This window comes from Falco biarmicus, chromosome 8 (assembly GCF_023638135.1).
Source record: "Falco biarmicus isolate bFalBia1 chromosome 8, bFalBia1.pri, whole genome shotgun sequence".
In the NCBI taxonomy this organism is placed as follows: domain Eukaryota; kingdom Metazoa; phylum Chordata; class Aves; order Falconiformes; family Falconidae; genus Falco; species Falco biarmicus.
This window is the reverse complement of record NC_079295.1, coordinates 38,594,462-38,622,400: the sequence shown is the minus strand read 5'-3', so window position 1 is coordinate 38,622,400 and position 27,939 is coordinate 38,594,462. Positions and strand designations below refer to the sequence as shown.

The 27,939-nt window shown below is 36.5% G+C and overlaps 1 protein-coding gene across 1 annotated transcript in view; it reads left to right on the top strand.

The window, feature by feature from the left end:
- Positions 1-27,939, top strand: part of LRP1B (LDL receptor related protein 1B) — a 470,964-nt gene that overhangs the window by 148,110 nt on the left and 294,915 nt on the right. The window contains exons 6-9 of the mRNA XM_056350419.1: positions 16,569-16,791; positions 19,710-19,881; positions 22,071-22,214; positions 23,667-23,903. Coding sequence (XP_056206394.1) covers positions 16,569-16,791; positions 19,710-19,881; positions 22,071-22,214; positions 23,667-23,903 — 776 coding nt within the window. The remainder of the gene's footprint in view (positions 1-16,568; positions 16,792-19,709; positions 19,882-22,070; positions 22,215-23,666; positions 23,904-27,939) is intronic.

The window sequence follows — 27,939 nt, the reverse complement described above, 5'->3', positions numbered from 1 at the left end:
TCACTGGGATTTGGGCACCAGATGATCTGCTGTGTTGATTGTCACCACTGCTGTCTCTCCATTACGCTTTGACAAGCACATCCCTTGCCAGGGACCATCAAGAAACAGGCTACATCAGGCAGTTACTGGTGGCTGAACACAGGAGCACCTTTAAAGAATATAAAGTAGGATCTATACCGATCTTGTCATTTCCCTCTTTTTGAATAAATAGTGAAAAGACCAGGAACACATCTTTTAATGAGGTAAGGAAGGAAATTACTCTTCTGCATCAGGTGATGTCTTGTGCATCCCAACCCAGGCTATCTTCCACCTTGTCATGGAGAGCAGTGAGGAATTTGAGTGATTAAAATAGCGCTGGAGACTGTAAGATTATTCACTGGGGTTATGTCAGAGGAGGACAATTATGTTGAAACAAAGTAGGGGTGAAAATGCCTAGAGGTAATCTGTGCTCCCTTCACCTCAGGCTGATTAGAGTAAATTAACTGCTATTCCAAGTAATATGCAAAGTTGATATTCATTATTTTTCTGACAGCAAATATAATAATGTATAAATATAACAAAAATAGACTTGAAATATATTTTGTTAATTATGCCTGTAGACTATTGCTTTCTTTTTGAAAGGCAAGCAAGGAAACAAGCAATCAGCCCCCTGCCCCCATCTCCAAAACCCACAAGGCTGTTTTTCTGATCCACTTCTCCACTCATGTATTAATTTTGTTTTAAAATACAGAAGTTAAACCTTCCTGACACGTAGGCACACCATGATACGCTTTCAGAATTGAAGGTTTGCCTACTGGAAAGGAAATCTTCACTTCAAACTGTGTTAGTTGCTTTAAAAAAAGATATGTCTATTGATGAATCTTGGTCTGGTAGGTGTAGCTTCCTGCTCTGCACGGTGTTAGATCTTCATCTCCTTTTCTGCTAACACCACAGCACATGTGATATCATGTACTTAGCATTATTATTGGGCTGTATATTCTTTTTTACCTAAAATTAAAGTTACTTAGTTAATAAAAGTAATTAATTAATCAGCTGTAAATTGCAACTGTATGAATTGCTGCATGCCTGGTGGCCTGGACAAGGGGAGCAGTATTAATTGGAGCAGGGGAAGACTGACTTAATGACCATTTACACAGATTTGTCTTATGAATGTGTAACTGGGTGGTGTGCATCATAAATACATTGGAATTGTATTTTTCATATAATTTCAATTATGTGATCCATAACTGTAACTTCTTTCAGTGTGAAAATTGTCTTAGAATCAGTATTACAATTTGTGAGATGGCTTAGAGAGCTCAGCTATCAATGCATCGTGAGGCTCATGCTGGCATAATCTAATTACTTTGTACATTAGGGTAGTCCTGTACTTTAACAGAAAAACATTTTCATTGTATTTTTCTGCAAATCTTTATTCATTTTTTCAAGTTTAGTCATTTTCAGAAATTGTCCTTCTATCTATTTCTATGTAGGGTAGGTTAGTATGTGAGTGTCGCCGGCATTTCCCCCTCCCCTGGAAACCAGCTACCTTTCTCTCCTCGTTGTGCTCCGCAGTCAGTGCTGCTAATGCATCTCTACGTTTTCGGTGTTTCAGAAGAGAAACTGGGAAGTAGATTTGTGTGCTTGTTTCGGCACTGCCCGTAATTTCTTACTTGAGCTGGTAATCCAGGTATGGGCTCACTGTAGATTACAAGCTGAAATGTGACCTGAGGTGGTCCCGTGTGCTCCCATGCCGCAGGCAGGGGCACAGCCTGGTGCAGACCCACTCAGGTGGAGGATTTTACCCAGTGGCTGTGTGTTAGAGCTGCTCCCCAGATGGAGGTGCCTTCCCTGGGGCAGGTCCTCCCTTCTCCATGAGGCTGCCTGGGTGTGGGTGGGCGCCAGCCCCATGAGTGGAGTATGGCAGGAAAGGAAGGGAACTTGTAAAGCGACCTTTAGTTTTGTTTTAGTAATTCAGTAACGGTTTGAGACTTTGTGGAGTTCTTTCCATGCTGAACTGGCTATCGTATCGCACCATGCCTTTCCTCTGGAGAATAAGCAGGTGTGCAGCAGGAGTCAAAATCTCATAGTTGAAGGTGTCTGCCAGATACAAATATTTATAAAAAATTATCCAGTATTCCCCTGAAATAGTCTGATGTTGTTGTTGTTGTTACATAAGTTGATGAAATTTTCCCATGGCTGCTTGTTTTGTGCGTTCTTTGCAGGAGAGAGAGAGGGCTGGGTTTTGCTTTTGGGTTGGGTTTTTTTGTGTGGCTTTTTTTGTTTGTTTGTTTTTTGTTTGGTTGTTTTTTTTCCCAGCTGATCCCTTCAATAATTTCTTTAAACAAAGATAATACATAATTTTGTGCTAATATATTTTACGGCCATCTTAAAAAAAATTAAATTGAATTACATGTTTGGAGTAAAAGTGGATGCTATGCCTATGGATCACCTGACAGCCTCTTTAATCCTGTGATTCCCAGTATGCTTCCTGCAGTCTTTTTTTTCATTCATTACTTATGTTCAAAATTCTCTAACAAGTATGGGAAGTGTATTACAACTGCAGCTTTTCTATAAAATACTTTGTCATGCCAGCACAGGTTTTCAAAATTCTTGAAATGAGACAAACTTCATGTGGAAAATAGTGGCAGATGATTCAGTAAATTAAGATTAGAAAGATCCACTCCAATGATATGCAAAATTTCATGCCAATAACTCAAATAAATAAATGCAAAAGTTCAGACATCTTTCAGATCTTTTAAATTCTAGATGTGACCTGCACTTGTGGTAATTAACGGCTTCCGAAAAAATCTTGACACAAATTCACCAGTTCTGAGCACTAACCATTTCTCAAGCCAAATTTAGAAGAACAAAGGTAGCGTTTATAGTTCTTAGCAAAGGTGAGAGATCACAGGATTGGAAGTTGTCTGTCAGTACAACATGAACAGAAGCCTCCAATCTGCTTGCTGACATTTTAGAACCACAATACGTAATTGTTAGCAATATCTTAGGTCACATGGTTTTGGTTGAGAATACATTTCAAAAAATATTTTAGAGTAACCACTAGGACTGAATATTTCAAGACTATTTAAGCTGGAAGTACAGTTATAGACCTTTGTAAAACATTAATCTTTGGAACAGTTGCAGATTTTTTTGAATAAATAGGAGATAGGAAGGGCCACTAAAAGATTTAAACTAGGTTAATCCCTATTGTCATGAACAGTGACAATTCTTTATCAGTTTTCAAACTGTTCAAAGAATATGATTTGATTGTCCACATGCCATTCATTGAACAGCTGAGAACACCAAGAAAAATATTTTAGAAAAAATTTAAGTTGACTGTCAGGTTCTGTGCTTTTGGTTTGTAGATATTGGACCTTAATCAGCATTGTAATAAGAAAAATCTGATTTTGTTTTCATCCAGAGAGGAAATTTCCTTATTAAGCTTTTCATCTTTTCAGTTGATCATCTGGGTGAATGAAATTTAACTCTGAGTAGTTGACATGAATTCCAGTCCTGTGATAAGGTATAATTTTGGATAAGGATTTAATACCTCTGAGCATTTTTTACTTCTAAATAAATAAAGTCTTATAAATGGAGGATAATAAATGTTTGCCATTCTTCCTGCGGAATAATAAGAATTCTGCAGTACTGGAACTCTCCGACACTGATGTAAACACCATAGCTTAGTATTTACAAATATATGAATGAAACATTAATATTGTGATCTTTGTCTGTCAGATCATAGGATGAAAATCAGTTCCTTAATATGGCCCATCCATGTAAGAGGTCACTAGGGAATAAGTCGCCCTAGAGTCATTCAATAGCTCATATTGGAATACAGTTTATCTGGTCGGTACCAATATTCTTGTTTTCAGAATATTAGACTTAAGAAATACTAATCAAATATCAGTTAATCTCCACTGAAAATTATCAGGCAAGACAAGACAGTAAGCTGTTCAAAGCAAACTATCTGTGACTGTAGACACTCAGGGAAAAAATATTTTTTAACAGCTACTGTCACACGCAATAACGTTGTTTTTAGTGAGAAGATAATGCAGCTTTCGGAAGTTATGTGTATTTAGCCATTGCCATGAATTTCAAAGTATCAAAAAGCCTCAGGACCTAAAAATAAAATCTTAAAAATAACCTCTTATCATAGCTTGGTTGAGCAAAATAAAACTGACTACTGCAAATTCCAAGCAGCTGCATGAACCGAGTTATACCTTAAATTTATCATTATGTGATGGTAAACAGAAAGATGTGGAAATATGCCTAAGTCCCACTTAGAAGTACTGTAACTGTTTCCTTTATGATGCCCTGAGCAGGGGAATCCACCTTTGTGCCAGTGCTCAGCTGGGGGTTGCTATTCTCAGCTTGGTAGGAGGCATGAATTTGTTTTGGCCGTACTCACAACACATGAGGGACTGTTTGGTTGGACCACAGTGTGTGGCTGTGAAAAGCATTTGCTGCCTCTTGTTTTCCTTATCTGCTGATTTCACTTGCAACAGCTCTGACCCTTTCCTGCCTCGGTATTTGAGCTTCTGATTGTCATATCTATCTCTCAGCACAACAAAGTGGATAACAGAATGACTCCATACGCAGGATTCCTTAACACAAAATGGTTTATTAAACATCTTGTCACTTGCCATAAAATATGAGAGTACTGTAACTGTTCATCCTTTCACCAGTGTAGGTACAAGAGTGCACCATGTGCAATACCACGTTTCCATGCCCCAGCTCAATTAAAATCACTTTGAACAGCAAAATACACAACCTGCATTAACTTACTGTTGCAGTCCCAGCAGTATCTGTGTATTAGCTACCGCCATGTATAGAAAATTTTTCTTTGTATTCATTGTAGCATTCAGAGAAACTTTGAGTAAAGTTGATGAAAATATTTACTAACCAGAGAAGCATGCATGAACATCTCTGGACAATTATTATTTGTAGAACTTGTCTGCCACAGTGTAAATATAACAAGTAGTGTCACAGGTCATCGATGGGCTGTCAGTTGTGGCAGCCTTTGGAAGTCAAAATTGACATCCTTGTGTTGTTTATGTATTTGTGTTTCAAATCAGCATTCATTGGCTTTAAATCCTGCATATATACACAGTTTTCTAGCAGTTTCATATTAGTTCTAGTGATTAGGCACTAATTATCAGTAGTATTATGAATAATTCTCCTTTCCCATTAGGACTAGCTGCTGCAAATTAAAGGTTAAGGGATCAAGAATAGAGTAACAGCAAAAACACTAGAGCCTTCTCCATGGTAGAATACCACCAATTTCTTTGTCGCTTAACTAAAATTGATTTTTGGTTTGTAATGCCTTGAGAAAAATTATCAGGAAGATTTTTAAAGAGTCTTTGATCTCAGAAGACATAAAATAATGGACATACAATACTTCCAATCTAATTTCAAATGTTATGATTCTTTATAAGTCACGCTTTGCTTTTTCTTTCTATTAACTTGATAACGTCTTGTCTATGATCTAAATTTCAGACAAACTTTGGTTTAGAGTTTTTGTTTGATGTTTGTTTTTTTCATTTTAACTTGCTAGAACAATTTTGGAGAGAAAATTACTTGTTTAGTTGGCAGTTAACGGGGAGGCAGAACTGCCTATTTTTATTTACTTTCTGTTAAATACCAAGTTGAGGCATGGCACCAAGCAATCCAGTTGTTGCTGGCATTATATAATGCTCCAGCCAGGAATCTGCAGTGGGGAGATTATGGGTACTGCAGACCTGCATAAAGATGTGCTGTTAAGAAGCCTTGTGTCAAACAGCAGTGTCCAAACCAATCTCTCCAGCAGAAGATATTTGATCAGAAACTCAAGATATAGGGCAAGTTCTAATATTCACTTCAGCACTTATTACCTTCCAAAAAACGTTAAAGAAGGAAGATTTCTAAATGTCTTGGTGAGCCCTGAGTACCTCCTCATTACTGTTCACAACCAGAATCATCATTAGATTGGAGTAATTCCATAACCTGCCAAGATTACTGTTTCATCTGAAAGGAAAGCAGCATGTTGAGATAAAGATCAGCTCTGTCCATTGCTGTCAAATACAGGCTATTTTCTATTCTACACTGTACTAAGTAGCCATATGCACAATTTAAACTAGCTTAAGAATTCTAGTGTTAGCAGCATTTCCTTGTGTAGATCAAATACGAGATGTATGTACTCCCCTTTGGCATAAGGTGAAATTATTAGCATGTCTAAAGATCACTTTAAAGTATATTTTTATATAAATTAATATTGCAGATATATATTAAAATATAAATTAAAAGTGTGATTTCTGTCAAATTAGTTATTCTACAGCACAGCCTATGCTGAAGATGATCCAAGATCATCTTCAGCTTTGATGTCATTGATTGTATTTAATGACTTAAATCTAAACCAAGAGCTTTGAGAACAGTGGTACTGAAGAACATACTAGCACAGTCACTTGAAAACCATCCTAGGTGTGACTTTTCTTAGCTGTAGCAAAATGAAATGCTTAGATGAGAAAGTAAAAATAAAACAAGCATACAATAGTAGTTCCCAGAGCAAATCTGTCAGCTTCCAGTGGTGTACAATATTGTGATTTTCAAAGTTGGAAACTTCATTGCATTTAATTGTCACTGATATATTCTTCTTCCATGAGTTTGTTCGAAAGAGGAAATCTCCATCCTTGCTGTTAACTGCTATATTCATCATGACTTTAAATCATTACTTTTCAAAACTGGGGTCTGATTCATTTGGGATATAAAGAGAGTACCTCTAAATATAATGCTAGCCTTTCTTCAGGTCTGCCTGTGAAGGAGGAGCTCTGAGAATCCTAAAGCATGCAAACTGTGGATTTTTGATTAATTTAATATAATCCTATATAATGATGCTTATTGTAGCATTTTCTGTACAAGATGGATGAGACAGGTTCTCAAATGCCAGCTATTACTGACATTTAATCTGGCATAGGTCATAAAATACCAAGGTGGAAGCAGTGTTTTAATTCATTTTTTCACATTAATAATAAATTTTAAATAAATTAATACTGCAAAAAAAGTCTGTCTTTTTCCATTCTCTGCAACTGAATAAAAAAGTTCGTTGACAGAAATTGCGTAGTTCAAGACAAAGCATTCTTATTTTAAAATAGACATCTGTACTGTGATAAGATGTAAGGGATGTGGAAAACATGATTTTAAATCTCTGACAAACTGAATGGGTAGGTACATTTTTTGCATTTCATAGTGCCGAACAGTTCATATAACTATCATTTCTCAAACTGGGTTGAAAGGGCCATGTCTCAAATTCTGGGAAAGAAAAGCTGCTGGAGAATTAAGATTGTGTTTGGGAAGTAGTAGCCTCCTGTGTCTAGACAGTTGTTTTTAAAATGCGTGTTACTGCTAATGCTGTCCTGATTTGCTCCGCAGCAGTACCTAGCTCTAGGACAAATGCTGAACCTACCAAACTCCAGACTGCTTTCCCCTTAGCCTGAGTTTCATCAGGCTGCAGTCTCCTTTTTCTATTTTTTTTTTCCTTACAAATACTGAACAAGGAATGAAAACTTCCCCACACCCAAAAAATGAATCTTATTTTTAAAAAGTAAATTTTAAAATTTACTATTTTCAGCTAAATTAAAAGGTCATTTATTAAGTAGAAGAAACAAAACAGCCTGACTGCATGTTATAATATATGGCAAAAATTAAGTAGCTCTAGGACAAGTACTGCCTTTATTTTTTCAGTGAAAGAGCTTCAGTATAATGTTAATTCTTTGAAAATTATTCTTTCAATACGTGTATCCTGCTATGTACTTGGGTTCATGCAAATAGTATAAAAGGTCAAGTGGCACCATTTTGTTGCTCCAGAAATAATTCAACGCAGAATAACAAATACTACATTAAAAATAAGTATCTCTACTAGAGTTTGAAGGATGGCGTATATGTCAGAGCCCGAGTTTCTAGTGAAGCAACAGATTTTTAATTTCCTAGAGCAAAATTATTTCACTGAATCTCGTATATCTGATAAAATAGACACCATTTGAAACTAACCACCTATTCCTCAGAAATGATTACTGGGGATAATCCAAGAACTATATTCATCATCATGTTCTCTCCGATCTTTGAATTAAAGATTTAAGTATATCTAACAGCAGGTGTGCACATTTTGGACGTAAAGACACATTTTATAACTATACAAAAGTCTATGAAACAGTTTTGGGTTTATATATAACATTTCTAAAGACTACTTGGTACTATTTGGCTGTCAAGGTGAAAGTCTGCTTAAGTGATGGTATGAAACCGTGTTACATGACAGTAAAATGAATTTTCTCAGTGGATCAACACAGCAATTTGGCACAGCTGGTTTGTGATAAACTGGGAATAATCAATGTTTCTTCATTCTTATTCTAATTGATGAGCTTTTAGTAACTCATGGGGAAGAACATGTACAGTCTGAAAGGACTCTATTCCCAGATTTCTGCATCTATTATAAATCTTAACCCATACATTTTCAGGTGAATGGCAGTAACTTGACAAATTAAATACTAATGCTCAGGGTCTTTAATAAATCCATGAATACATCTGCAATGTGTCTTTCAATGAAAAATAAGAGTTATTAATACTTTGCATACATTTATGGAAAAATGACATAAAAGGTAAAATCTGATTGAGTTCCTAAAATTTTATATCGATAATAAACTTTTAAAATTCAGACAACCCTTTTGTTCAGAAGAATGCCAAATACAGTGAAAATGCACCACTGCTGCACAAAATTACTTAAGGCAATTACATGCCTTTAATGAAAGGATATTGGATGGTATTTAGACAGAAAGCAGATTAAGCAAGTATAAATTTGAGAGATGCTAAGAGATGCAGTTTTTCAAGAATACATCTCCTAGCTGTAATCTCATTGTTGATGTGGGGGGAAAAAACACACTTAAGTATTATGATGAGAATGTGTGTAAGGCAAACTTTCTTTCTGTTTTTATCCTCTAGCAAAATCTGTCGATTTAATTTTCATTTCTGTGAATGTTTGCCTTTGATTTACTAGGGTTATATTCCAGTCGTGCATTTTTTTAGCACGTACAGAAACTCACACCTATTTATAAGTGGAGCAAGAAAGAGAATACAGTAGGATTGGCATGAGTTTGCTCCGTATTTACTCTGAGTGTGAAGAAGTATAGCTTGTGAGAGAAAACTGAAACTTTGGATACCAGAAGAGAGAAAGTTAGCTGTACATCTTACTGTCGTATACTATTCCTGCTGCACCCAGAGATGGTAGATGGGTGCACTGGAGAGCTGTTTGCAGTTCCCCCCCTGCAGAGAAACTTATTTGGGTTGAATAGAAAGACAAAACTTTTAAAGTGTTATTATGACGTTTGAACAACTTTGGTTTATGTTTATTTGATTGTCATTCCTAAGACAAAAGAAATAGAAGGCTTTTATCCCCTCAAAGGTGGAAAGAATCAAACTTGAAAAATTCTATGCAGGATTTTGTTTTGATAAGCTAAAACAATAGCAGAACATAGTCATAACTCTGTAAGAAATCACAGTCCTGAATTATCATATTACATTCACTTCGTAACATCTCTGAAAATGTGTAAGGAAAATATTGGGTGGGAGGGGGATTTCCTGTTGATGGCCACCCAGTTTGCCTTTATATGAAGCATATTTCTATAGATGGACAGTTTCAGTGGGAAAAATAAAAAAGAAGAAAGAAAAAATAGTTGCAAGAATTTTTTCTCTCCGCCCCCCCCCCCCCCCCTTGATGTGCTGCTCTGTTTAATAAGAACTCCACAGATAATGACAATTTGTAGCTACTGTGCAGGTGAAGCAGTTTTTTCTTTTTTTTAATCCATCCCCAAATTCACAGCTACTTACTGTGTTTGCTGCTCAGACTGCCATCCTTCTTACTGCAAATAAGAAAACCTTTGTTTGAACTGGTGGTTTCCATGTAAAGAGAAAGGTATTTCATTATAAATGTCCCCCCTAAGGCATTTGGGTTGAGCTTTTGCTGATTGTGCCTATGTTCTGTTGTGCAACAAACAGTGTTGGCGCTTGGCTCTGTGGGGCGAGGATGCATCGTCTCACTGGGGTTTACTTTTATCTGCAGCTCAGCTCTGTGCTGCTTCCTGCCTGGCGCTAAACCTGCAGCTCTCTATGAAAGGAAACCATTATTATTTTACTCTTAGGCACTCATTGCTATGATTCCAAAATACTAGGAACATTGGGAACACGTGTGCTCCCTTAGATTGCAGAAATCACAGAGAAGCTTTAATAGATTTTCACTTCAGAAAATATCCAGCCATTATTTCTTTCCAAAATCAATTACAAAAATTAAGACATGTTGCCGGAGAGCCTGCTAGTTTCTAAACCACCGTAGAACAGTACGGATTTGCAAGAGGAAATTATCCTCAAGGCGATGGATGCTGCCTTGTGCTAGAAAGAGAGGGAAGGAAGAGGATCCCAAATGCCGACATCCAATGGCTTTTACATTCCTTCCCTGCGAGAAAATTTGCCTTTGCCCCAAACCTGGCAATTGCTTTAAATATGAGTGTGATAGCAAGTAGTACTCTTCAGTCACCTAGGATATGTCTGGTACACTAAGGGCAGTGGCACATTTAATACCATCAATGGGCTAAATATGAGCGTGGCTGATTTCTTTTGCTTCAGATGCAGACGGAAAAGAAAACTACTGAACCCAGAAATCAACTTCAACGTCAACAGAGGGGAAAATGTTCCTGGACCGTGATGGAAAGCATAGTATTAATTAAATGCAATGCAAATGAAATCAAATCACATTCCTTTTGCTGAAATGCAGTAGAAACCAGATACAGGACTGCATGGCAGTCCTTTTATGAGAAGCCAGTAAATAGATCACCTGATACTGTAAGCTTTAATTTACAAGCAGAGAATCCGACGGATGTTTTCACACAGTCCTTTTAATTCGGTATTTTGATCACCTCCTCTGAAGAAGGTTCCCTGTTCACCAGAGTCCCCATAATTTTAGTTGTCCTACAGCATTTCTTTCATGTTTGTCCTGCACTTGTATCTGGCTGGTACCACTCAATGCCAGTGGTCTTCTCATTAGTTTTTAAACTGATTAACTTGCACCCCATTTCTGTTACTCCAATTTTTTTTTCCCATACTGTAATCCATCTTCTAAATTAGAAAAAAAAAAAACAAACCACCCTCTAAGTTGTCACTCATTCATTTTCCCAAGATCAATAGAATATCTTTAGAAGCTTTCTTCTTGATAATGATCCTTTCAATGTAATTTCTTAAAATTAAATACCGCTCTTTCTGCTCTTAGCTCCTGTTGAGGTATGCTATCAACTATTTTACTTTAATCTAGACAGCTCTGGTCCACCACAGTAACTTTGTCTAAAGAAGGAAGCCGTCTTTCTATACATACCATAATAATTTACCTCGGATAACATTGCATTGCAGTTGGCTCTCTGCTGTGGCCTGCCAAGCTCTCTGTCATTCTTCCCTTCAAAATCTGCCCCAGCAATCCTCACCTTCTTGAGACTGTAATTACTTCAGAACAGCCTTTCTTGTCTTCACCTTAAATAGAAGGTGCTACCCTTTAAACGTGTGGGCATTTGTAACCTTTATCCTTTTCCTACCAAGTAGTGCTTACACAAACACATCTCAGGTAAGAGGAGGCCAGAGGAAGAGAGAAACAGATGGAGAAGCACAATCTGTATTTTCCCTGGCATTGCCGTTTGCCTGCCATGTGGCAGCTGGCAATGGTGGGTCATGTTGACAGTAAGTGTTAATGTATGAGCTACAGGTAACACTGCAGGACACATGTCTTCCCTCCTGCATAACAGGGAGGGTGTGTAATTGGGATACATCTGTGACTGAAGCGTTTTGGTACTTGAGTCCATTTAGCTTCCACTCTTGCATCTGCTTGCGAACCACACCATACTATCAGATATATGATGGTTTCTTTGCTGTACCGCTGCCCTTTTTGAGCGTGCCTGAAACTCTGTTTTGCTCCTCCTCACGAGGGATTGAAGTTACTGTGCAATAACACATTCTTTTTCCATAGGTTCACTGAAGGAGCACTTGAGGTTTAAAAGCTGTCCTGGGAATTAAAGGGGCAATAACGATTGGGAATAGGCTGGCTTGTGAGTTACACAGGGAACAGGTAAAGTCTGAGGCCTGCCAGCTGAATAGATGAGCTTCTGGACAGGGTGACAAGTATACCTCTTCTCTGTTACAAGAGTAATGAGAGGCTGAGGAGTATAATAAAGAATAAATAAAAATAATGACAACTGAACACACTCAACTGTGAAGAACAGTTGTTTGTATCAGGAAAAAAAAAAATAAAAGTATTTCATGACACCTTATAATATTGTTCCATACGTGGGTGATGGGTTATTTTTGGTAAAATGTTGCAGGACTGTGAAACTTTGCCCCCCAAAGTCTGATGGAGCTGTACACCATTTGGCTTCTTAGGTGCATCAGAAATTAAGAGTTTTCAGTCATCCAAATGCCCAAATGTAGCTTTACAGGGAAAAGAGACCTCTTTCTTACCTAATTAAATAGGTGGATTATGAATGCAGTGACTGAAGGCTTGGAAAACAAAAAGAAGTCAGAGAAGTTGGAGATAAACCCACTGGTGACAAGGGAGGCACATAACATTTGGCAGCTGAGCTCAGTAACTACCTGGGTCTGAAAGGAAATTTCTATTGAGGACAGATATCTTTGTCAGGAAAGAACAGCAGGCCTTTTGAGGCCCTCCTTACATTTTTTTGGGGGACTGGTAATGAAGGGAAGATGAATCTGTGACCACGAGTATGAGAACAGGGACTGGGATGTTCACTGTCGGTTCTTGTCTTCTCCTCTGGACTTGGTTTTATTTGGTAAAATGACTTTATTGCTGTTTGTGATCAGTGGGTTTGTCAGTGAGGATATTTTAAAATGTTACAGAGATTTCATTGCTCAGATATGGGGGGAATATTCCCTGTATTTTCCTCATTGAAACCAAACTCTTGTTGGAAAAAGTCCAACCATAACTTTTAAAGACTAAGTTGTTAAGTTATGAAACGGGTTGTATTTCATAGACTGGAGAAAGTCAGCTAAACCCTGGGAAATCGGCAGGAGGAGCGTGTATGTAGTAACCGGTGAGAAGATGACTGTAAGTCAGCAGTGTAATAGAGCTGTGAAAATAGCAAATATCATCCAGTGATGGCGATGTAGGGGAGTTACAGTGCTATTGTACAGATACCGGCGAACTCCTCTCTGGAACAGTGCACCTAGTGCTGACCGTGCTTGTTCAATAACATGACCTGAAATTGGAGTAACTGCACAGAAGGGCAACATAAAGAGCCTGTCTTATAAGATGAGAAAGACTGACACTCTTTATCTCTAGCGGCCAGGTAGAGTGAAAGAATTTTATAGCCATCTAGAAATACTTTTGGAGGAGAAGACAGGTGACAAGTCTGTTTAAGCCAAATTAAGTATGCTGCAAAAATCAGTAGGTATCATTTAGCATTGAAGATATTGTCATTAGTTATTAGATGTAGATTTCTAAGTGCTGAAACAACACTGAAACCATTCTGGAAGTGCTTCCTGATGGAACACTGGGTCAAAACAACCAAGTCCTTTAGTGAGTTTAAGAAGTTTGAAAAAAAAGTATTATAGGATGCTTGCAAAGCACCTGGACTTGGTGAGGAACGTGGCCCTTCTTGTTCTTGATTAACAATGGGCAGAACATGGGTTTTGTACAGTTTAAAAGAACTAGGAGAATATTCAGAATTTCTGTGCATGAAGAAGACTATAGCTTTCAAAAGATTACATGCCTTAATAAAATTCTATTTAGTGCCAAAATTTTCTCTATTTTGTACTAGCCTCAATTAGCACCCTTGTTAGTAGTCTCGGGAAACAAAGGCGGCAGTGAACCCAGCCCTCTCCCTGTCCCTATCAGAGCTGCTCCCTCAAGGTTGGTTCTGATGCGTAGTGCTGGGGCTGTACAGGGGAATGCACACAGACAGTATCCCTGCTGAACTTGCTCTGTGAATAGATAAAAGATTTCACCACCCTCTGCTGAAAATGGATAGGCAAATCCAGCATCATTTGTGAGCAGAAAGATTAGTCTTGAGCTGAAAGAAATGCTACTACAGTGTATCCTTGAGAACTCCCAAGGCAAAGGAAATACAGTGTAATTTTGAGTCAGCTTCATGTGTTACAAATGCAGTCTGATTTAAACCTCATTCTAAAAATTATGCATTGGTCTTTAAATATAGAATTGCATTTCAAGATTACATGCTAAAGCATTTAATTTTTTTAATTTAATTTTCAGACCGCTTTGATCATAAGGCAGCAGCTATGCAACCACTTTCTTGTCCTGTCTTTTACCTTTGTGTTAAAAGATAAAGTTTTGCTATTGTCAGGCTCCTGAATAAGAGTAATAATTTCTAAAATTAAAAGACTGTCAGTTACACATGAAGTCATGCTAGCTTCCTTAGCACAAATTATGTTAATATAAAACAGATATTTAGAAAACAAAGAAATTACCCCCCCATCCCAGAAAGCCGGAGGAGCATCTTAAACTACATACCCTTTTCTGTATCTGTTTGTATTGATGAACAAAAACATTTTATTTCTTGACTGATCTAAAAAAAAAATATTGTTGTAAAAGGCAAATAATTATTATTTCTATCCTGTATCTTAGCCTATGGTATCATATAGGAATATTAAGTCTTGTATAAGAATACTCTGCAGTAAGCAATCAAGTAAAGAGTTAGTCTGAAGTCAAGCTTCAGGTTTTTGGAGTTCTGTGTATATGTATTTATACAGAAACGTGTGTGTGTGTGTGCACGCACGTCTGATCACAGCAAAGCCATCTGGTTCTATGATTACAAAATGAGCTTTGAATTATTGAATCCTATGATACACCTTTCCATTACATAACCTAAATCAAATCCCCAGATGTACAGATTGTAGACTAGAGTACATGTGATATTTTAACAACTTCTCTTAATTGTAATAGGTGTTGGCCTTGTTATTGCTGATGAAAAACATATACACATACATATGTTTGTGTGCATATACTTCCACATTCTATACACACAGTTATTTGGCTATTTTTGTTCCAAATTAAACATTTGCTTTGCAGACATAATTTTTACTTTGCACGTATTCTTTAGCATGCACGTTTTGATTTATATGGACCTGAATGTTAAGTACATGTTTGTTAAAGTGTTTTTAAAGTACAGCTGGGATACAGAATTACAATGAAGGATAAGACAGGAATTCATATTTATTTTGATAAATAGAAAACCCTCTCAGGAATGGAGTTGTCCCTCAGGAATGTTATAGGTAAAGTTTATTCTGCCTTATGGCCTGGTGATGGACTACATGACCTTTCAAATTCTCCTCAAGCCCTATTTTATGATTCTGTGATCAATCAATTTTGGCATTTGACAGTTGCTATACATATCTACAGCTAAATCTACTGCCTTTAATATTTAGAATAATTTTTAATTTACATATTTCACACATTAAACACTTTTAACTGCATTTCAAATGTATTCTGAATTATTTGGTAATAAGAAAGGATATAGGTCTCATTTGGTTATTTAGCAAACGTATTTTTTCCAGCCTAAAACATACTACAATGCCAAATTTCTATGAGACATTGCAAGGCTATACATTAATACTCTTTAATATACAGATCTCTAAGGGTCTATATGCTGTTGATCCAATGTTATTCCCATTAGTGGTAATAACTAGGAGATAATTCACTTCATTTGGAAAATGAAATCCTGATTCTCAAAGTAGTTTCAGTAACATTCAATCTGGAATCAGATTATTCTTTATAGCATGTTAAAGTCATGGCAAGGTGGTCTTCATCTTGCCAGTGTAATTTAGTCTCACAAATAAGTAATCTTGTTAAAATATCGTGAGGTTAATAAAAATTGATTTGTGTGTACTAAACCCAGTGAATGCTAATGAAGGATTGGGTTAGGAAACCTTAGTACCAATTTTAAGTCTTTGATGGCTCCCCATTATTCTAGGATGGAATGACTCACTGGATTTGTGGAAACGTTTTAAAGCCTGAACATCCTTCTAAGACTGGATGAAAATGCACTGGAGACTAATGTATCTTCTTTAGAAATCTAATTTTAAACACCTGACAGTGTGGATCACTGTACTTGTTTTACCTCACATGCAGTGAATTGTTCTCCAAACCATGTAAATGCTTTGTGGTTCTGCCACTCTCTGTTATTTGTAACTATCTTGCCATATTGTATAAACCGTGGTTAAAGAGGTATTGTAAAGATTGTAATGTAGTCTCTGTACACGTTAATACCACCCGTTTAAATGACAGATATTACATGGTGTATCTGTGGTGTAAGGAAATGCATTTAGAACTTCTGTATGTTCTATCTGAAATAAAAGTCTGTGTAATTTTTAATTTTTTAGAAGATAGGTGATTTTTTGAGGGTAATTATATGATTATCAATAAGAGTTATATGGGTTATTGACAGCTAAACCCCCTGAAATGATGAAGAACAAAAACTTACTTTGCAGAGCCACCAGAAGCTTTGCACTCTGCTCACACCCTTTGAAACTTACAACATGTTATTTTCTTTCAACAGAAAGCTTTTCTTTACAGACTACGGGAATGCTGCCAAGGTTGAGAGATGTGACATGGATGGAATGAACAGGACATGGATAGTAGACTCTAAAATTGAACAGCCAACTGCTCTTGCACTAGACCTCATCAATAAATATGTGTACTGGGTTGACGTATATCTGGATAGTGTGGAAGTTGTTGACTACCAAGGGAGAAAGAGGCATACAATAATTAAAGGCAGACAAGTAGGTATTTATTTGCAAATTAGTAAAAAGTAGTGATATCAGTAAATGATCATATATAATGCTAGCATTTACAGTAATTTCAGGGTTTTTTTTCACTTTTTTATTTCAAATGTGTTTGACAAAAGATCCAGCTGCATATTTTCTTTTTTATTTGCAATTTAGTCCATTTTGCAACCTACGGACAAGCTTCCATGCAGTGTCTCATTAACAATGCACCATGTAAGTCACACTCCCCATTGAAAAAGACTTCAGGAGGGAAAATATGTAGTGATGGAAAAATACTGGGGAATAAATTATTAAAAATATGTAAACATTCCGTTTCAATTCAGGAAGGAGAGACAGGTACAAGAATGTGAAAGAAACAGAATAGCAAAAGCTATTCACCTGTTCAGACCAATCTAGATGCACTTAAATCATATTTTGTTGATGGCAGTGACGCTTTTCATGGTTGGTCCAGATGCTGAGTCATAAATACAAGAGCTGAGACTGTATGAGTCTGAGCAGTGGTATATCAATCTGTTATTATGGGAGTGAGGTAGCAGGTAGCAGGGAGAGGAAGGGTTCAGTGGCAGTTTGAAGGCTTATGTAAAACAAGGGAAAATTAGCAGAGACCAAACTGTTCCTGGATGCTACTTGAACTCCCAGAGCTGGTGTGGGTACCATGTTTACATCTGCTTTAGCCTGAGGTTAAACCGAATATGTAAAGATGTGCAGATAGAATAAACATTTTGCCTATTCTCCTGTCATTCTTTCCTTGCTTCCAAGTAATCACTGTTTACAAGGAGACAATTGGTTAGCATAACCACCATGTGAAAATGGCCAGGAAATGTGACAAAATGCAGTCTAGGTCACCTGGCTAAATAGCAAACACTTTCCTATTTTTTACCAAATTATTCCCAGTCTTTAGCCAGTTGTCCTGGAATAACAGGTCTTGTCAACATTTTTTTTAAGAGAACATTTTGAAATAGATACTTAAAGAAAGCCTTTTTCTTAAGCAACTAAGAAATACTTTTACAGCCTTATAACTGACTTGTACTAGTGTCATAGGAGAGGTGCTTGTTCTTTCTCTTCTCTCTGAAATTTAGATGCAAAAAAGGATTTTTTTATCAAGTTCAGAGAGATTCTTTCTTCTATAAATTAGCTAGGAAAGACTGATATCTGTTTCTTTCAATATGGGTGAATGATGTTAAAAAATTTTGTCACCCAATTAATCACTGCTGTCACAGAAGGAGAAGCATATTTGTTGTCTTTCCACTCAAATGAAAAACTTCACGAGTTTTTTTGCCAGTATTTGCCAGGATTTAGAATGACTGTTATTCCAAGTTACTCCTCATTAGTCCAAGGAAACAGCAGACCAGAAAACTATTCTCAAGAAATTTTAGGGATTAAAGTTTATTTTGCAAGTACAAGCGTATCAAAAGGCAAGCTTTGTGAATGATATGGGCTTTTATGATTGATAGCCTGGGTGGCTTTCAAAGGGCTATTTTCCGTAGCAAGCAACATTCCCATTCATGCATAAGATAGCTGGAAAACTGCATGAGATGTAAAACACAAGAAATGCATTAATTAAATACAAATAATTAAGTTATTATAAAATGCATTGTCAAAACAGTCAAATAATGTTAATAGTGTAAATATAGAAAAGTTCTCATGTGTATTAAATAATAAAGCTTTACACTGAGTGCAAATGAACATAGGGAAGAAAGGATTGTAATGCAGAGATTTCAACAATTTGGTACAGGTGCGTCATTGTTCTCAAGGCTGTTTTCCATCTTACTATAATTTGATTGAATTTCTATTGGATCTTAATCAAACACTTCCATTGATCTCAATTATTTATTTTATTTTATTTTTATTTTGGGTAATAACAGAATACGATGGCAAGATTTGGCCAACTGGGGGTAATTTCCAGAAAGGACTGAATCATTTGATGCTTGATAGCAGGTTTATCTTTGGTTTGGGTTTTTGATTGGGGTGGGGTTTTTTTCGGTTTTTGGTTTGGTTTGAAGATTTTTGGTGAAATACATCTTAATTTGTGAAGTAAATGATCTAAGTAAATACTTTGTCGTGAACAATTTATTAAACTAATAAGTTATTCAGCCTGTAAATATCTGAACATCCACCAACAAATTCTCTTTAATTTGTTCAGCTTCCAAAATTGCCAATTAGATCTTTTACATGTTCTACATCTATAAATGAAGCACAACGGTTAGATTATTGAACACTTCATGTTCGAACTGTCATTGGCTAGCTAACTAACATCAGGTAATTTTTAATCAATGTACCCAGATACATCACAGATTAATACAATTTTCAAATTCACTTTTTGATAAGCAAGCAGTACCACATGGCCACAAGCATAATCAAAGACACCAACAAAAAAGGAACACAATCATAGTTGATATAATTTATTTACTTAAGAAAATATTCAGTGGGTATATCTAGCCATACTTGCTTTGTTTTTATTATAACATAATTAAAAAATACATCAATTCAACCTATAAATGGTGTTTTACATATCTATATTTACTATGTTTATTAGTTAATGCTAGTTAATTTATCTTAGTTTGCATTAGTTAATACTAAATAAACTCGTGCACTTTAACAATGAAGGAGTTTTTAATTTAAAAGAGAAAAACTGGGAAATTCAGAGGGTAAATAAATTTGGATTGCTAAATATTTTGAAATTTCTGCCTTTTTTCTACAAAGCTCTTCTAATTATAAACATCAGACTACAAGAATGTGAACTATACTTGTGGATTAGTTTGTGATTATTATTTTGAAATGTTTATCGACATATTCAGAAATCCTCTCATACAGTTTCACATGTACAATTGATAGTAATGTTTATGCTTACAAGTCATATTTATACCTAAAATATTCAGCTAAAATAATGATATAATTTTTTTCTTTTGCAGATTAGGCATCTTTGTGGTTTGGCAGTTTTTGAAAACTATTTATATACAGTCAATTCAGATAACCTCAACATTTTACGAATAAACAGATATAATGGCTCCGATGTTCAGTCCCTTGCTAGACTTGACAATGCTAAAGAGATCCGTGTATACCAGAAAAGAACTCAAACAGCAGGTAAGATCAAAATTCCTGCTTCTAGGAAACATAAAATGAAATGTTAGGTGTATGTGTGTTTAAAAAGGTTCTTCCAGAAGAATGTATCGGAAGATACAGTGAGAACCTGTCACTGTGCAAGACTTTGTTCCTTCTTCATCTGCACAGCTTTCTGTATCTCTGAGCTCCTAACGCAACTGCTTCCTCAGCATTCAGCTTGGAGAACTACTCAAAGAACCCGAGTCTGCAAGTTTTCTGGCTCCACACGCTCAGTGCTTTAAGAATTTAACAGCTCCACAATTTTTAGAGGTCTAATACCATCCACATGCTTCAGTCTTGGGCTTTAGAGATTCCTGGTTTCTCTGGGCCTGCTTTTCAGACAGACTTATATAACCTCAAGAGTGGTCCCATCTTCAGGTTTGCCAAAAAAGCCCAGAGATGTGGGCAGCTAGCTTGCCAAACTGCCAGCAAAATTGGTGAGAGAGGAAACTGCTGTTAAGTTCTCCTTGGTTTGTATAAATATCATCTTTGCCGTCTCTGAAAGGAATCTTCATTTTCATTTAGAATGAAAAGCTTTTTATAGTCTTAGAATTTTTTATAAAATAGCAAGGGTCAGGCACTGGCACAGGCTGCCCAGGGAGGCAGTGGAATCATCATCCCCAGAGGTATTTACAAACCGCATAGAAGTGGTGCGTAGTGTCGTGGTTTAGTGATGGCCTTGCCAGTCCTGGGTTAAGGGTTGGACTTGGATGATCTCAAAGGTCTTTTCCAACCTTCATGATTCTATGAATCTGAGGTCCACAATCATCTTGTGACTAATCATGTCTCTGATTGCATACTTTCTGCGTTCAGAACAGCAGTGTTATTTGTGGGAACTTTGTGCAAAGATAGCAATATCTGAAATGTTTACAGCAATACTTTGTGGGGACTTTTTTGATACTTCTGAGCAATAAATTGTTACCATGACTGCTTAGACAGAAAAGCTAATGCATCTATTCTGGTGATCGACGTCAATGTTATTAAACAGACTGACTGCTTTTAGAGAAGTTTCTGAAGTGGGAGCGAACTCTACATTGATGAAGCCTGGGTGAACTAATTTTCACCTTATAGCTGAGGGCATTGATTTGCAGATGTCAGTTCCTGAAGGACGCTGCAAAGACTCTTTTCCCCCTCTTGTAACCCTGAGGGAGTCAGAGAGGTTGAGTAGAGGAGAGACATGAGCACAGTGTAATCTTTTATTACATCCTGTGATTACTCTGCTCCTCTTGCCCTTTTTCACTCTGCTACTTCTTTTGTTTTGAATGGACACGTTTGTTGCTTGTCAAGGTTCACTGTAAAAGCTGTCTTGAGTTTGGTAGAGTTTCTGTATTCCTTTAACAGTATCAACCTTAAACCACTTCATTACTTTTTTTTTTTAAAAAAAAAAACAAACCAAACTAAAAAAAAACTAAAAAAAAAAGCTTGAGGCAAGGGAGAAAGAAGAGGAAACCATTTTTTCTGAGCTAAAATACTGTTGGCCTGTTGTAAGCAAGCTTAGTAAATTTAGGATAGCCAGGTAGATTTTGTTTTCTCATCAGGTTTACATTGAAGAGTTTAAAAAATGATTTTGATATATTAATCTGCTAATTTAGAAGCACACATTTCAAAATATGAAAAAAAAATGAAAAAAATTCGAAAACGAAAGGAATTATTTGGTTTCTTCAGCTGGATTTATCTCCCAGCTGTACAAATACAGAAAAATGCGGCAAGGCTCATTCTGTTCTTCAGTTTCTGCACAGGTATCTGCCCCAGAAACGTGCTGTCTAATGGAGCTGAATGAATAGCAAACTGTGTTGGCATGGGATTCACTCTGTTCTCAAAAAACCCAACCAATCAACCAAATGAATCAAAGCAACAAATAAAAAAAGGGCAAAAGTGTCAGCTACCCCAGGGAAGTGGTGCCTGGCTAATGCTGTGCAGAACTTTATTCAAAAAGGGGTGATCGCACACAATGATGGGTATGGCTTGATAGCCACAAGATGGCCCTTTAGATTCCTTGTCTGTTTTGGCTACAATTTTAATAAAACACCTTCCTTTGTAATTATATTCTGCCGAAAGATTTATTGTGACACATGTTCCCTTTCTTTCCTATCTAAACTTTCTACATGCTGATGCATATAATTATCTTGCTTTAAATGGATTTGAATTGTACTGGTTTTCATCCACCCTAGTCAGAAGCCATGCATGTGAAGTGGACCCATATGGAATGCCGGGGGGATGTTCCCACATCTGTCTGCTCAGCAGCAACTACAAAGCACGGACTTGTCGCTGCAGGACTGGCTTCATCTTGGGGAGTGATGGCAGGTCATGCAAAAGTATGTTATTTAAATCAAAGGGTTTGTTAGCTACTAATATTCCAGGGCATAGTTCTGGGTTTTATTTAACATGTTTATTGATATCAATAAAAATCACATGGGCTGCTTTTGGGTAAAATTGGTTTGCAACACGTACCTGACACTTTGTTCATGTACTCCTTTCATTCTCTTAAAATGATTTGATTTGGCTTAGTTCATAGAAGTGACAAATTACAGCTGGGATGCTCTTTAAAGAATTCTTAAAATTATCACAAGTTTTATGTTAATTACTCTTACGTCTTTCTTTATATACTGTGCATTCTTACAGCACATAGGTACTGAAATGCTGTTAAATACTTTGTTACATCCCATTTCTACCCATACAATCAACTTGTAACTCAGAAGCAGAACATTCACGTAAATAACTCAAGCAAGGTTTTTTCTCATAGTACTTTGTGTAAGCAATTTTCATTTGTATTACTACGGTTATTCCGAGCATTAGATATACACAATCTATTGGTCACCTACAGCGAACCAGACAGTTCTGAAGGTTTTAGGGAACACCTATCTATGTCTGGTGTCTTGATCAAATAGCATTGGTTTAGTTCAGACAAAAAGCATGCAATTAGATACTTTGATGGATGCTGGTAGATGGATAGATTTGACTTCAGTCAAACCTCATATGGTCTTCACTAACAATGCCAACAAAAAATCCAGAGAGGCAATAGCAGAAGTATATATTTTAGAGAATTTTAAGAGGTATATTGATACTATTAAGTATCTAAGGTTATTTATAAGTATCTTAAATGAAAGAAAATCACTTTACTAAGTTTCAGTTATTTTTCAGTAATTCAGTTATTATTCAGTAATTAACCTACCTAATTAAAATGTAAAAATATCCTGAGAAATAGGAAATATCGGTATGTATGTTTTGTATCTCAGTCTGAAAGAATAGTGTGCGTTGTTGTATTCCTTCCCATTTGAATGAAATGTACAGTAATCTTTTGTCTTGGTTGTTTCTGAGAATCTTCAGGTGAAAAATATGGTGGTTCATATTTGCTGGAGTTTATGGTCTTGTTAAATTTAATGATTACTAAAGTCATGGTCTCCATTACCCTGATAGATCCTAATGAATTGTAAAACTGCGTGTCTACAAAGATATATATGTCCACATCACAGTAGATGCAAAGTTATTCTGTGATCTACCATTGCTTTTCAGTGTGAACTTTTACACAGAAAAATATTTAGATATAAGCAGTTCACTAAAGTAATTTGTATTTTAATTAAGGTAATGCAATTAGCTAGATTTCTTGAGTTTAGATACCTTCAGAATATATGAAAGTTTAATTTTTGGTATTGAATAATATTCCTGCTCCCCCACTGATTGTGCCAGTTAATTAAACAGTGACATTATGTACTGTAAAGAAGATTAGGCAGCATCAGTTGTTTATGTTTGTAATCTTTCTTTTGCAGGACCAAAGAATGAATTGTTTCTTTTTTATGGGAAGGGACGCCCAGGAATAATACGGGGAATGGACCTGAATACCAAAGTATCTGATGAATACATGATCCCTATAGAAAACTTGGTCAATCCTCGTGCTCTGGACTTCCATGCCGAAACCAATTACATTTACTTTGCTGATACTACTAGTTTCCTCATTGGGCGACAGAAGATTGATGGCACAGAGCGAGAAACAATCCTCAAAGATGGTAGGCAATGCTAACTGGTAGCGACATTCAGAGTATTTTACTAAGGAGAAGCTGAATTGACATTTACAGATAATTTAAAGCCTTATTTGTAATCTCTCATGGAAAACAGACCCAAACTAGACCTTGAACAAAGTTGGAGATGTTTCTTTTTTTACAACTTACTGTTTATTCTTCCTGAGTACAGAAATGTAGTTTGGTCAAGTTGCTCTGTGGAGAATTATTATCTTGTCCATTTAAGCTTATATCCCCCCAGTGAGTTCCTACGTCTCCACTATTCTTTCAGTAGTTAGATACAATAGATCAATAATGTAGCTCTTTGTAGTCATTTGCTGAGCCATCCTGTGTGGTTGTGGACTTCTTAAAACTTCTTTCACTCCAACCTGCATCACAATGTGGGTTCTGGAGCTTATGCAACTATTTTGGCAGAGTGAGACTTCCTTAGTAGTTGCAAACTCATTAGAAAAAAAGTATTGTCTTTCCTGATGCATTTTCCATGGTATATGTGGAAGAAACAGGAAGACCTAAACATATTTTAGAACCTTAATTTAGATGTTTGTACTATTTATTATACCAATGAGAGAAAATACCAGCAGTTCTCTAGTTTCCACCTCTCCCACCACACTTCAGAGAGTCTCTCAGTTCTAGAATCTTATCTTGCCATACTAAATGCTATTTCAGTGATAAAACTTCCAATCTGTCAACCCGTATTTCTTTCTCTTTTATGGACTCTTTTCATGACAGGCTGCTTCAGCAGGAGGTAACTACTTCAGCTGAAATCCATTCTGCAGTAATTGTTTTCTAGTCCTCAAGAAAATAAGTAGTATGAATATTCATCTTGTCCTTCGGAGAGCTTAATAACTGTACTTGTGAACCCAAGCTCGAGACAGTGAAAGTAACTAAAATACCTTTGATTTAGCACAGGGATTTTCATTCCCTGACATTCATAACCTATGTTTTAATTCAGTTGCCGCAGAGAAGTTATCTCTAGTTTGCAGCGATATGGTGGTGTTCTCATATAAGGTCTCTCTGCAGACTTCAGCGTCTGCACAAATCCCTTCAGCAGTAGTTGCAAGCAATAGATGGCTCTTTACCCTGTTTTGGTGATTACTTAATAAAAGGCAGCTGTCTGGGTAAATAATGAATACCCAGCTGTCAATCTGGTAATTCTTCATTTCACTGCAAATATGGAAATGGATAATATACATCACAGAACTTCCAATGCTAACTTTCTTTTACTGAACAACACACATTTCATTTTTCAACAAAGTAATCCAAATGTGAAGTAGAGAAAGGAGCAGACAGTATGTTGATTTAAACATTATAAATAAACCAAGGAGCATCCTTGCTGAAAGGTGTTGATCAGGTTAGGGTTAGACTAAGCAAACATGTCAACACAAACAAACTTTGTATACCAAACCAGCAAATGGAAGGCACTCTTTTAAAAAATGTTTAACTGGAATTTATACTCTTTATAAGTACAACATAGCAAATTATCAGTGCAATACCAAAAGAGTTACGGATTATCCGATGATGTATTATTGGTGGTCCTAATACTTACAAAGACCAAAAAAATTTCACTTTCATTCTCTACCCACTCCTTTCCCAGGAGCTTACATTGTTAGTTAGAACTTGGTGTAGTTTCATAACTTTAAAGTGTGTTTAAAGAACACTTGTTAATCTATTTTTCATGGTTTCAAAAATTAATATGTCCTCCAGCCATACCACCTCAGCTTTCATTCTTGTCAACTCTCAAGAACTCAGCAGGGACAGATTAAATGGTTCCTTGGTGGATGGCTACTAGAGAAAATCAGGTGTGTCAGGAGGAGGTTTAATATTCGCTCTGAACAGCATGCTGCTAAGGAACTCTATCTGTGGTAGGTGTCAGGTCTCAGACTAGAAGTTGTCATTTTTTTGACTATCCAGTTTTACAAGAAGATATGCTAGCTCAAAACAACAGCGTAACTCAGATAATTACGGTTTGCCTACATGAGAGCCTGATCCTACAAGCTGTTGACTGGGAATTGAGAACGCTGAGCACCTAACACTGCTGGAGTTTGATTTCCCATATAGTTTCAGCTGTGATTTCTTATTCTTCACTTCAGGAAACAAACTGCTGTGTAGTATTGATAACTATTTGACAGCCCACAGCATGGCCCAGCCTACAGTTGGTGGCACAACTGCAATAGTGTATTTTCACCAGCAACAGAAATTGCTATAATTAAGGTTTCAAACTTGCAGCTGAATTCAGTTTTTTAAATAAAAAAATGGAACAATCCAGACATTTTTAAAGAGATTTAGATATCATTCAGTTGGAGTAGAATGAATTCTGTGGGGTTTTTTTGCTTGTCTTTAGCCCCCTTACGTGGTTTGGGGTTGCTAAGAGCCTTAAAATGTTCTATTATTCACTTGTAAATATTAGCAGACATGGTCACGGGCTAACGTTTTGCTTAAATACGGTCAAAGTAAGTCTGTAAATATCTTTGGAAGCTGTTTAGCAGGTTGGTATATTGAATAATTATTTTTTCCCCTGTTCTCATGTTAATCCAGTATTTTAGGCTCTGTTAGTGCACTTGATCTAACTGACATTAATGAGCTAGGCCCCTCTTTACCAAATTATACGTTGTGCTTATAATCTCTTGCATACTTATAACCAATGTGGCAAATTGTTGACTCAAGAAATATGAGTTTTTAAAAACCTTGTATCTATATTCAGTATATTTGGAGCCCACATAACACTACTGTTGATTTTAAAATTCTGGTAGTATTTCCAGTTTACAGTTCCTGTTTACTACTTGATGTGAGGCCCACCTAAAGAGTAAGGAAGGCATTTAAAGCTTTTAGATAGTTAAATAAAAGTGAACTTTAAACCATAACTTCACAAAAAGATTGTAAAATGTCTTTGTATGGTTTTGCTGTACAATCCTCCTTTATTTTAAAACGTTCTGATATATTTAATATATAATTACCATGAGTCCTTTTTTTTTTTTTTTTTTTTAATTAGACTGTATTTGGTTTAGAAACAGGTGCTCTGAAATTGCTGCAGAAGGCATGGTAGCTCAGCTACAGTAGCTATTAGGCTAAACTAAACAGATTTGGAGCAATATGCTTGTATATTTTAGGCAGTATCTAGCATTCTAGTGTAATAGTTTTGCAAATGATATGAAGATAGTCCATATTTTGACTGTTTCATCTCCCAAGGCAAAGATAAAAAACAACAAACATTTTCATTAAAAAGCTGGTCTTACTGCTATAAAAACTGTGTTTAACTCTAAATGTCTTGGTCAGACAGGTTAAAAATAAAATTGTTTTTTTGGACAAATCACTCGTTGTCCTCAAGCTTGATTTTAGTCATGTCAGTGTTTTCCTGAGTTGAGCAAAATCTGCTGAGATTCCTCTGAGCCCTAAAGGGCCCTTTCACTCCTGAAACTTGTCTTTATTGCCTGTTCTGTTGAACAGTCTTCCTTTGTGAAGCCTGGGCTCCCAGATCCTTGGTGAGATGCTCTCTTCTTTTCCCTACCATATTTTGCGCTTCTCTTCTCCACATAACCTGATCATTCCAGGACCAAAAGCCACTCTCCCACTTTCAGAGAGTTCCAGCTGACTCTGACATTGCCTTTGTAAAGGAATGAGCAAAGACACTGAGAGACAACAAATAAAACTGACAGTATCCATCAGCCTGGGGAACCTGGCTGAGCTGCTGGCACTGATCTCACCCACTCTGACTAATACACAGCTGTTTTGTACTTTGGATGATTCGTGTCAGACTAAGTAGCTGCTGGGTTAGGTACTTCATCATACTGTTGTTTCATATCCTCCCATCTGGAGAGTGATTTTTTGACACCATTGCTTCCTTCAGGCTTTTTAGATCACAGGGAAAAATATTTCCCCAAAAATATAGTGATGTTTAGGTGTATCTGAAATAGCATAAAAATTTTAAAACCATTTTGGAAACCTCTCAGCATATGCCACTTGTTTTTTTCCATAACCTTCTCACGCTGTTTCTTACAGGATGTTGTATCATGTCTACACCTATGAC